This window comes from Daucus carota, chromosome 3 (genome assembly GCF_001625215.2).
Source record: "Daucus carota subsp. sativus chromosome 3, DH1 v3.0, whole genome shotgun sequence".
NCBI lineage: Eukaryota > Viridiplantae > Streptophyta > Magnoliopsida > Apiales > Apiaceae > Daucus > Daucus carota.
In genome coordinates, this window is record NC_030383.2 from 62,946,528 (window position 1) to 62,959,687 (window position 13,160).

At 34.7% G+C, this 13,160-nt stretch overlaps 2 protein-coding genes across 2 annotated transcripts in view; both read left to right on the top strand.

Moving 5' to 3' along the window:
- Window positions 1–13,160, top strand: part of LOC108213505 (uncharacterized) — a 56,114-nt gene that overhangs the window by 23,734 nt on the left and 19,220 nt on the right. The gene's annotated exons all lie outside the window — the stretch shown is intronic.
- On the top strand, window positions 7,669–10,676 carry LOC108212936 (ankyrin repeat-containing protein At2g01680-like). Its single transcript, XM_017384647.2, has 3 exons — window positions 7,669–7,847; window positions 7,987–8,559; window positions 9,558–10,676. Exons 1-3 carry the CDS (start codon window positions 7,815–7,817, stop codon window positions 10,473–10,475), a joined length of 1,524 nt encoding a protein of 507 aa, XP_017240136.2. The 5' UTR covers window positions 7,669–7,814; the 3' UTR covers window positions 10,476–10,676.

Here is a 13,160-nt window from a genome sequence, read left to right on the forward strand (position 1 = left end):
AAATTTTACTTTAGATTTAAAGATTACTTTATTATAAACACATATGTATACCTATTTATATAAATTTTCATATAAAAGTGAGAATAGGTTGAAGTTACTCTCTAATTATTCTATATTTGTTTGAAAGGAAAGTTACTCTCTAATTGAACCATATATAATTGTCTTAATATCTCTTGAGAAACATAGATTGCTTCTTGTTGGAATAACTAATTCAATATCCCCAGCCAAAGCATGGTTGTCCTTATTAAACCCAAACATATTTTTTTTTTCTTAAACCAATCAAGGTCACATAAACAAGACTATGATAAGAAATGTTTCAGAAATTTACCTTCTACACATAAGCCAATCCCAAATACTCATAACATCTTACATAATATTAACAGATACTCTATAAAGTATGACTACTGAGGTAACACAAAAGAAGCTGTACCATGCATGTTTGGAGGGAGACGTGGAGATGTTGAAGGAGTTGATGAGAGAAGATGGCCTCACTCTTGCTCGACTTTCAATTTCTTCTTGCTTTAATGAAACACCCTTGCATTTAGCTTCCATGTTGGGTCACTTTGAATTCGCAAAGTCTCTTCTTTCCTATAAGCCTGACTTTGCAAGCCGGTTAGATTCTCAAGACCGTTCTCCTCTTCATGTGGCAGCTGCTAATGGATATGTGAATATCGTTAAACTGCTGTTACAGTATGATCAGGTAATGTGCCGAGTTCATGATGAGGATGGAAGGACTCCTCTTCACTTGGCTGTAAGGAATGGTCAATATGAGTCTGTTATTGAGTTGATGAAAGTTAACCATGAGTCGTTTGATGAAGAAGAAGAGACGGTATTTCACTTGTGTGTTAGGTATAATCGTTCGTATCTTCTTACTCGATTATTAGCAATGAATGACCAGGATTTATCGAACATCAGAGATGCGAATGGCAACACTATTTTACACACTGCAGTGGCTTTAAGAAGGAAGCAGGTAGAATATACATGCATTAATACAATTTTACTTTGAAAGTAATTAATTGTCTATGATTGGCGGATTAACGTGCCTAATCTATATACTTTTTATGCCTACTCAGATGATAAAACACCTGGTCAAGAGAAGATATAAAGTGCATGTGAATGCGGTTAATAAAAATGGTCTCACAGCTTTGGACATGGTAGAGCAGATGCCCAAAGATTCGAACACCATGGAAATCAAGGAGCTTCTTATCTCAGCCAATCCTTCAAAAGTTAATGAGCTTGAATCTGATGATAACATAGGACAAGGAGCAGCGGCCAATGGCGAAAGCATAATCAAAATGGTAAAGCTGTGGTGGAATAATATGAAAAATTTCACCATCCTTCAAGAGAAATCCGCAACAAGAGACGAGTGTTGGAGTTTAATTCTATATTCATATGTTTTAGTTATTTATTTAGATTTATTTAGATTTATTTAGATAATGTTTTGTACGTTTGTTATTGTCAGCAAAGACTAGGTCTAGCCCAGTAGCGAGTTGTTAGGAGGTGATGCAGTTGGTTAGAAGTAGTGGAGCATGAATAGGAGTGGCACCTATTTTATAGCCACTATCTTTCCCTCTGTTAGTAGTTTTGCTTATATATACGTTCAGGATATACACTGAATGTATGGCCTTGTAATTCAGTTCTTTCATTTGAGTAATACAAAAATCAGAGCGCTAGCTTTGCTCATATCTGTTTGTTTATGTTTCATTTACACCAGTGCTAATTAAGTAAAGCCCAAGCCCAGAGGTCTTCTGTTGATCCTAACACTTGGTATCAGAGCCAGGTTCTTTATGCCAAAATATATGCCGAGGTTGATAACTATGGAGACATCAAAAATCAAGGAGGGAACAGTGAGTATAAACTATCCGATGTTGTCAAAATCCAACTACACGGCGTGGTCAATGAAGATGCAGGTCTTCATGGAAGCTCAGGGAGTTTGGGAGGCTGTGGAGCCTAGTGACCCGGAGGTGAACATTGAAAAACGGATGGATAAAATGGCGCTGGCAGCAATTTATCAAGGCATTCCAGAGGAGTTTATGTTAACTCTGGCCGGTAAGAAGACGGCTAAGGTGGCGTGGGAGGCAATCAAGACAATGTGTATGGGGGTGGAACGAGTACAGGAGGCTAGGGTGCATACATTAAAGGGAGAATTCGAGTCTCTCATGATGAAAGACTCAGAGAAGATAGAAGATTTCTGCTTGAAACTGAGTGGTATTGTAACTAACATTCGAGTTCTTGGAGAGGCTATGGAAGAATCCAGTGTTGTAAGGAAGATTCTACGTGCTGTGCCTGATAAGTTCCTCCAAATAGCTTCAAACATTGAACAATTTGGAGATGTTAAAGCCATGTCAGTTGAGGAACTGGTAGGACGTCTCAAGGCCCATGAAGAAAGAATGAAAGGTAGGAGTGAGCAAAGTGAGCAACAACAACTTCTCTTAGCTAAGAAATGGAAGGGCAGACTAGACAAGAGCAAGATAAAATGTTTCAATTGCAACATTTATGGTCACTTCGCCTCAGAGTGTGACAAACCTCGACGAAAGAAAGACCACTGTCAAGAAGCAAATCTAGCACAGCTTCATGACGACGAACCAGCATTGCTATAGAGGCCATATGGGCCAACAAAGACAAGCCATACGGGCTTGTGAATAATAGCCATAAGGGCTGTGAAAGGGATGCCATATGGGCAGGAAATAAATTGCCAAAGGGGCAAACAAGGAAGCCAAAAGGAGCTGTGATCAGTGGTGCCATATGGGCACAGAAAGGCCACACGGGCTGGATCAATGTATTTGCCATACGGGCATGAAGAAGCTGTTTCAGTTCAAGGCATGTCATACGGGTAGCTGAAGAATTGATAGATAATATAGAATTAAGAGGGAGATTGTTGGAGTTTAATTCTATATTCATATGTTTTAGTTATTTATTTAGATTTATTTAGATTTATTTAGATAATGTTTTGTACGTTTGTTATTGTCAGCAAAGACTAGGTCTAGCCCAGTAGCGAGTTGTTAGGAGGTGATGCAGTTGGTTAGAAGTAGTGGAGCATGAATAGGAGTGGCACCTATTTTATAGCCACTATCTTTCCCTCTGTTAGTAGTTTTGCTTATATATACGTTCAGGATATACACTGAATGTATGGCCTTGTAATTCAGTTCTTTCATTTGAGTAATACAAAAATCAGAGCGCTAGCTTTGCTCATATCTGTTTGTTTATGTTTCATTTACACCAGTGCTAATTAAGTAAAGCCCAAGCCCAGAGGTCTTCTGTTGATCCTAACAACGAGCACGTACTTCTAGCAGCAACTGTAATAGCTGCCATGTCTTACCAAGCAGCTATTAACCCTCCTGGTGGAGTCGCGGGACTGGATGCCACAGAAGTTTCAGGTCCTGACCCTCACCGTCAAGCTTTTTATCTTCAACCCGGAAATTCAATTCTAGCCTACTTCTCCTCATCACTGAGTAATATGTTTTGGACATCGAACACGATCTCCTTCATGGCTGCTCTAAGTGTCATCTTTCTCTACGTAAGTGGTGCAACCCTGAAACGTAAGCTCTTTATTTGGCTTATACGAGGAGCCATGTGGATAACTCTCACAGCAATGAGTGTGGCCTACTTCTGTGCAGTTCTGGCCACCACCCCGTCTTTCTATTCCACCGACAACACTTTTAATGCTATCTTTTACGGACTGTACTGTACTTGGATGGGATTGATTGTGCTATCCATTTTTGCTGTTACTTATCGTGCCATTCGCTATGTAGTGAGGCGAATTAGAAAGAAAAGTGATGCTGGGAAGAAGATATATACAAGCCAAGACCAAAGTACTCATATCGTCTCTTTCAATTTTTAAACCTAGTTGCAGGCCTTTGTTTTTTTTCTGAAGCATAACAAAAGCATATATAATTGTATATATATTGTATATGGTCTTTCTGCAGACAATAATATATAATCTTGTTGCGTTGCCAAAGAAAACTAGTAATACTGATATCTGCTTAATTAAATCAGACTGTATTCAGTATAATTGGAGAGCTTAGTGGTTATAAGGGTTTATTCTCTTTTATCAGAGGTTGCATTTTTAAAGAAAGAAACCAAAAAATTATCTAATTCATAGTAAATATGTTATAAAGCACTACAAGAAACATGTGTCAAGTGATCGTAATTTGATTATTTTCGAGTGGCCTGATCTGGGTGACATGAATATGCTCATGACATGATTCGACTAAAATGAGTCCTGTGATATCATCATCGTCATACCCAACACTAGAACAAGGGTCGAGTTGGTTTAAACAAATTATTTTTAGGATTAGTCCGACCATTTAGCTAATTACAGACGATTTTCAGTCTTTATTGACCGAAAATGTGATCGTTAAAATCCATGCTTTTATAGTCCAATATCTTTAGTTAGAATAAAATAGGAAAGGACGCCCAAAATGAGAGAAAGCATAGGGGGTGTTTGGATCGAAGAAGCGCTAGCTTCTTTTAAGGAGAAGCCCACTTCAAAAGCCAAAGACTTGTTTGGACAAAAAAGCTGGAGCGCTTTTTCTGGAGAAAAAAGCAGGATATGAGAAGCTCAGTTTTGTTACTTCTTTTTCTGCTTCTCATTTCTTATTGTCACTGATGGAAAAATCTAATGAGCTCACACTCCCTTGCACCTAGTTTCGCTTTTCAGTATTTTCAATGCTAAAAATAAACGGAAAAAATAATTACTTTTTCACTATATCGACTCACTTCAAAAAAAATTTAAAACAAATATCCGTCTTTATTATTTTATATTTTATATTTTATATTTTTTTAAAATTTAAAATAAAGATTAGTGTAAAGAACACAGGATTATCTAATTAAGTTTTTCTAACGACGTTCTTTTCTATAATTTCTAAACTTTATTAGTACGATTGAAAACAATTTTCAATACACTATACTAATTTTTTTTTAATAAAAAATTTGTAGACGGAATCCTCACGCCTCAAAATAAGTGTCAAAAAGTAATATACTAATCTTTTCTATAAAAATTTATGGGGAAAAGATTTTAAAAACAAATACGGAACTATACTTTATACGAGTCTCAATATACATGCCAAAAATTAGTGTAAAGAACACAAGATTATCTAATTAAGTTTTTCTAACGACATTCTTTTCTATAATTTCTAACCTTTATTAGTACGATTGAAAAAAAATTCAATTACTATACTAATCTTTTCTAATAATAATTTGTAGACGGCTCACGCCTAAAATTAGTAGGATATGAGAAGCTCAGTTTTGTTACTTCTTTTTCTGCTTCTCATTTCTTATTGTCACTGATGGAAAAATCTAATGAGCTCACACTCCCTTGCACCTAGTTTCGCTTTTCAGTATTTTCAATGCTAAAAATAAACGGAAAAAATAATTACTTTTTCACTATATCGACTCACTTCAAAAAAAATTTAAAACAAATATCCGTCTTTATTATTTTATATTTTATATTTTATATTTTTTTACCAAATTTTATCTATTATCAATAAAAAAAAATTAAAAAAATATCTTATAATACCAAACACGGCACGAACTTATAAGTCAAATTATCCAAACACTAAGGAAAAATTTATAAGTTAAAGTTACCAAACACTTTAACAACTTAAAAATTTTAATTCTACTTCTCACTTCTACTCCACTTCTTGAATATAAGCAAGAAGTCACTTCTTTTAAACTTGTCCAAACGGCCCCATAGTCTCTGCATTAATTTACTTCTCTGATACTGATTCTCATGAGAGTACAAAGGTTTAGGGCATATCAGCTAGGTGCACAAAATTGTGTTCATAAAATTTTTACATAATGAGGTGGCAAGTGATGTGGTAAATTTTAATTGGAGTTGTTGATGTAAATACAGGAGTCTCATTTCAATTAAAACCGACTACTATACAAATTTTTGTACATAATTATATATATATATGTACGTACGTACACCAAGCATTTTCCTATCAGGAATATCAGGAAATGACCGAGGGAAATAATGTAATTTCACCAACACGTTTTCACAAAGTTAGTGGTACATGCTGTTGTATATTTGTAATACAGTTCTGTGTTAGGTTTAGTTCTTCGTAATCACTCAAAAACTTGACATGCGCAGTTACATCACTCTATGACGTCCATGATAGTTGCATCAGTCGGTAGTTGGATCATAATTGTGATAGCATTTCATGCATGTGATAATTGTGAGAACATTATTATAGATGTATAATTTCCTCCTGTTTTTCTGCCCCTTAGAATTGATTATCCTGAGCAAATTTTACTACATATTTTGCCAATCAAATTTAACTGACAATCATTAACTAAGATTGCATTTGAGAATATATATGTATTTCATTTCAAGTTTTGAATTTCGAATAATATGGTTTGAGTTGTCATTTCAAATTATTAACTTCATAAATTATATTAATATTTGAATATCCTGATTTTCAAATTCAATTTTTTTTATCCAAATATGTCATTCGATTAAACACAAAATTTCAAATGACATCCGATTTTAAAAACAGGTAATTACATTATTTGAAATGACCATACAACTAACAATTAAACATGGCAATCAATAATAAGAAACAGCAAGGACCCAGAAAGTAGTTGGCAAGGTTGCTGCCAAAATATTGACGATGATAAGGTTGTTAGACACAGAAAATCCTCAGCTTTAAGTAGTTGGAAAGGATGGACGTCTTAAATAAAGTTCTGCTCTGCTTTAAATCCTCTAGGAGTACAGGAAAGGATGGCCGTCTTAAATAAAGTTCTGCTCTGCTTTAAAGAAACATTTTAGTTCGGACCCATCTGGCAGCGTCTAGTAATTTCTCAGCGTTTCTATTCTAACATCATTATCCTTACTTTTTATATTTTCTGGAGAAAATTTGTGTGGCGGAGATGAAGCTGTAACACCCTGAGCTCCTGAACATAAAGTTTTATCTTATTTTACTTCTAAAAATAAGTGATATTTTACTTCAAATAAGAAATTTTGAATACATATTAAAATTTATTATGCGAATTCTTTTGCTAAGATTCTTATTCTTAACAAAAAAAAGGGGGTTTTATATCAAACTGGCCAGCGTCAAAATATCTCTTGACCCACACATGTCAACGGCGCTCATTTAAGCCACTGTAAACCAAATATATATCATTTTACCCACATCACTATTCAAACCTCTTTATTTAATCATTTCTCAAAAATTAACCGTTTGTTTTTTTCTTACAACGAAACCACTTCGAGTACTTTCATAATTGTCTCTAGTATTTATCAAAATAATTTGAGAATTTTTAAAGCAACATAACTATGTAATTAAAAAAATATATGTAGCTATAAATATTTCCAAATTATTTTGATAAATACTAGAGAGAATTATGAAAGTACTCGAAGTGGTTTCGTAGTAAAAAAACAAACAGTTAATTTTTTATAAATAATTAAGTAAAAGGGTATAAATAGTGATGTGGGTAAAATGATATGTATTTGGTTCATAGTGGCTTAAATCAGTTCCCGTTGAGATGTGTGGGTCAAGTGATATATTTTGACTCAGCACACTTCACTTTTCTTAGTGAGGCCTCACAAAATTTACATATTTGTATCATAACTATTATAATTATCAATTTAAAATCAACTAGCCTTATCTAATTTCGGACGGACGGAGAAAGTAACATTTCCCCACCTTTACCAAGAGCAACATTCAACATTTACTTGAGAGACGACTTGCTGCAATAATTCAATATCCCTACCTAGAGAATTGTTGTCTTTTTCCCAGTCTCTTGCAACATAATAATGCCTGTTTACTTATTTCTCATCCTCAAACCCCTATAAATATGCTGCCGAGAGCATGATAATTGAAGGCATCAGAAATTTACTGCAGGTAGCAATTAGGCCCCAATCTGAAATTATATAGTTTCCTATTTATTTATTTTAACTTATTGCTAGTTAGGTTTGAGTTCTCTTCATCTTCAACCTAAAAATTTGAGTAACATTTTACATATATTTTTGTATATTTACAGATAGAAAGCATGGATATTAAGGTAATGGAGCAGAAGCTGTACGATGCATGTTTGGAAGGAGACGTGGAGATGTTGAAGGAGTTGATGAGAGAAGATGGCCTCACTCTTGCTCAACTTTCGATATCTTCTTGCTATAACCAAACACCCTTGCACTTAGCTTCCATGTTAGGTCACTTCGAATTTGCTAAATCTCTTCTTTCTTATAAGCCTGACTTTGCAAGTAGGTTGGATTCACAAGACCGTTCTCCTCTTCATGTGGCATCTGCTAATGGATATGCGACTATCGTTAAACTGTTGTTGGAGTATGATCAGGAAATGTGCCGAGTTCATGATGAGGATGGAAGGACCCCTCTCCATTTGGCTGTGATGAATGGTCAACTTGAGTCTGTTATTGAGTTGATGAAACTCAACTCGTTTGATGATGAAGAGACAGTATTTCACTTGTGTGTTACTTATAATCGTTTAAATCTTCTGATTCGTTTATTAGAGCTGAATTTTCAGGATTTGTCAAATATCAAAGATGGCAATGGCAACACTGTTTTACACACTGCAGCAGCCTTGAAGCGAATGCAGGTAGGATCACTATAAGAAAAGCCGCTAATTACAGCTGTTAAATTCTGGTCGAATTTAAAAAATCGGTTGAAATTATATTTTTGACCAAAATTATAGTTTTGACCAGAAATCATCGAAATTATGTATTTTACCAGAAACATTCCAAAGGTACCAAAATCATTTAAAAAATTTAAATTCGAAAGTGAGGCAAATTTCCCTCCACGTAAATATTTCAACCCGAATTTATATTTCGACTAAAACCATGGTGGGAAGAAGCTGGAGTGAGTGGTCGAATTTAACTAGTCGAAAATGAATTTTTTCAACCGGATTTATTTTTGACCACATCCGGTCACTTTATTATTTTCGACCGGATTTGTTCGACCGTACTTATTTTCGACCATAAACAGTCGAAATTATCGCCGGTTGAAATTTGCCGTCAAAATTAACCGCTTTTCTCCCAGAGGATATATCACATATAAACCTGCATCATGTCAGGCTACTTCATTGAAATATAATTAGGGCTTAATGACCTTTTAGCCCTCGAAGTATGGGTGGAAGTTCCGATGCGGCCTCCAAATTTAAAAACGTACCTTTCGACCCTGAAAGTATCTTTGTCGTACCTTTTAACCCTTTTTAAAAATACCGGTATATAACGGGGTGGACAAATTTGACATTTCACACGTGAGGGTTAAAAGAAACATTTAACATTAAGGGTTGAAAGGAACATCTAATGTATTTTAATGTATTCTTTAGGAGTTAAAAAGAACGAAATGTATACTGTGAGGGTTAAAAGGTACGCCCAAACTTTACCCCGAATATTAATTGTCAAGTTTATCCCCCGATTTATACCGGTATTTTTAAAAAGGGCTAAAAGGTACGACAAAGATACTTTGAGGGTCGAAAGGTACGTTTTTAAACTTCGAGGCCGCATCGGAACATCCACCCATACTTCGAGGGTTAAAAGGTCATTAAGCCTATAATTAGAAACTAACTATTTTAAACTTCTTCTGCTTACTCAGATGATTAAGTACCTGGTCAAGAGTAGAAATAAAGTGGATGTGAATGCAGTGAACAAAAATGGCCTCACAGCTTTGGACATAGTAGAGCAGATGCCCAAAGATTTAAAAACCATGGAAATTAAGGAGCTTCTTATCTCCGCCAACCATTCCAGGGTTAATGAGGTTGTAGCACCCACCAAGATTAGCACAGTAGCTGATGATAACATAGAAGAAGGAGGTGGAGCAGCTAATGACGAAAAATTTCACGACAGTATAATCAATCTGGTAAAGATGTGGTGGAATAAGATGAAAAATTTCACCATCCTTCAAGAGAAATCTGCAACACGAGACGAGTACGTACTAATGGCAGCAACTGTAATAGCTGCCATGGCTTACCAAGCAGCTACTAGCCCTCCTGGTGGAATCGCGGGAGTGGATGCCACAGAAGCTTCAGCTCCTGACCCTTACGGTCAAGGTTTTCATCTTCAACCCGCAGATTCACTTCTAGCCTACTTCTACTCATCACTGAGCAATGTGTTTTGGATATCGAATACCATCTCATTCATGGCTGCTCTAAGTGTCATCTTTCTTTATGTAACTGGAGCCACTCTGAAACAGAAGCTCTTCATCTGGCTCATACGGGGAGCCATGTGGATAACTCTCACCGCAATGATTGTGGCCTATGCCTGTGCAGTTCGTGCCACCACCCCATCTTTAGATTTTACTACCAAAACACTTCGTGCTCTCGTGTACGCAATGTGTGTTTGGATGGGATTGATTCTCCTATCCATTTCAGCAGTTACTTATCGTGCCATTCGCTATGTTGTGAGGCGAATTAGAACAAAACGTGATATGAGGAAGAAGATTAATACAAGCAACTCTTTCACCCCCATCGCATCCCAGAATGCTCATATCGTGTCTTTCAACTCTCAAACCTAGCTGCAGACCTAAATTTGAGGAAATGTCAAGACTGTATTAGTATAGAAATTTAACTAAGTGATATGTTAAGTTCAGCTAATCTAGACTCTAGATATTATTATTATATATTTAGAATGATCTGATGTCAACTATAAAATTCGTGTAGTGAACTATTTCAGTTATCAGATAATTAAAACCTAGCATTTAAATATCAATCTTCCACCGATGATGTTAAGAAAGGGATTTTGAGGCTTAATTTGCGCTCGATACCTGGTGCTATGTAATGTTGGGAAATTCTTGACGAAGTGCAATTTTTTTTTTTCACTGTCTACGTGGGAGCAAAAGAGTATATTATTCAAGTTGAATCGATTCGCTTTTAAATATAGTAGTAGATGTTCGGTGGAGTGAGAAGCTAGCTTCTTTAAACCTCTCCTCCTTGTATTTGAATATTAAGTTCTATCAACTCTTTTCCGGCTTTCGAGACACAAGCTAAAATTAAAAATGTCTAGCTTTTTTATCTCATAACCCTCAATTCCCTTATAACTAATGAAGATTGTTCATACTCTCTCCCTCCCATCCCAGTATGTTGTTTGCATTACTTTTGACAAGCATTTTGAGACGCATTTTGAGAATTCTATAAATTATAATTTTATAATATTTTTTTAAATTTTTTTTCCTTAAATAAAAGTTTGATATTTAAACTTTTATTCAGAAAAAATAATTTAAAAAAAACGTTATAAAATTATATTTTATAACAGTTCCAAAATACGTGTAAACGATGAACGCAACTAAACGATGAGTACATTTTACAATTTAGCACACCTACTTATTATTCAAAATCAACATTTTTAACGGACAATAAGCAATTTTCTTGAAAAAAATAACACAAACTGTCCATTATTTTAGGGACCCTCGCAGACGCCCAAATAGACCTAATCGGGTTTCCGCAGAAACTTTGACACTTTTCACCCTTTATGTTTACGAGCTTTTTCAATTTGGTCTCAAATAATTTTTTTTGATAGTATGTATCCTAAGGTTTGAAAAGCGCTTCGCTTTACACCCCTTTGACCACTTTCCGTTTAATTGACGGTTAAAATTAACAGATTTGGGGTTCTCACTTTGCAGCCCACAATTTTAATTTTTTCCATGAGTATTTTGAATTATTTTTTTTCATGAATGTAAGTCCTCACCCTTTGAAACTGATGGCGCAACTGTAACTACTGAAGTAATGACAGAAGATAGGGTAGTGGGCTCTTTATAAAAGTGCAGACCTGATCTTCAACTCCCAGACTTATGTTTGAGTATGTATAGAGTAATATAACTATAAGTGTTTAAATGTAAACGCTTAAACAAAGTATACGTAGAAACTGATATCTTAATTGCTGAAATGAACTACAAGGAAATATATATATATGAAATGCAACTGCTATTGGAAGTTTGTGAAATATCACACCTGTGATGTGTCTTGAAGTCAGGTAACCCTTACTCTCTAGATACCAGAGGATGGAGTTGTTGAATGCAAAGTTAGAAATGTGAAGCGGAGATTTTACCCAATTTGTGTTTGTGTGTTGCTTCGCTGACGTAAACAGGAGTACATAATTAATTATGCACATGTAATAAATTCTGCGATTAGCATGTGCCGATGAGCACACATTAGACAAATTTTTTAATAAAAAAAGAGTATAAAATAGAAAAATAGTTAATGTCATAATAAAAAATAGTGTTCAAATTTGGAACATCCCAAAAAAAAAAAGATAGCAAAGCCGTCAGATTCAAGTTGTTTTAGATATTTTTCTATACTCTTCGCATCATCCGCGTCACATGTTAAAAGGGTAGCAAAGCCGTCAAATTCAGTTGGTTAATAAAATTAAGATATACTCCCTCTGTCCCTCTAATTTCTTTACTGTTACTAAACAATTGAGGGGGACGAAAGGAGTATTTCTATACTCTTCTCATCATCCGCGTCACATGTTAAAAGTATTTTAATTTCAATAAAGCAGTTGACTTTGGGATTACATCACTACATGTGAGTTTTGCAGTAACGTCAGCCTATACCTCAGCCTTATCAGTAAAACTAAATTGCCGATCCCAACCTTTCTGGCATGTGGCAAGTTGGAGTTAAAAATATTATTTTAACTCTTTTCAAAATAAAAATAAATAATTATAATTTAAAGTCATAAGAAAATTCAAACAAAAATTATAATTTTTACAATTGAGTCAACTCATCTAAAAGTATATGTCTCAAAAATCAAAACGTCAAATAAAATAAATAGAGGAGATACTAAGCTTCATGTATACCCAATTATCAATGATCATATAGTAATAATCATTTGCTTGGACATTAGACTATGAATATACAGTGCATTCTTAAGATAAGTAAACGAATATTTTTATAGAACATAAATGATATATATCTTTCGTCTCAAAACTACTTAATTAATTGTGAAAAGCCATATAGCATCAATAAATATATTCGAAATTGAACAAATGTATAATCATATCATTCTTAATCCTTCGTTATTGTGTAGGCAACTAAAGAATTTTCTGATTAGATATATATATACTGTAATATTCCTGCTATCAGTTTAAGCAATAGATTATAATCAACATCATGAAAATCTCCCAGATTTGTAATGTTGGACATGATATAGAACAAAAATAGCAGATTTGTAATGCGGACATGATATAGAACAAAAAAAAATTTAA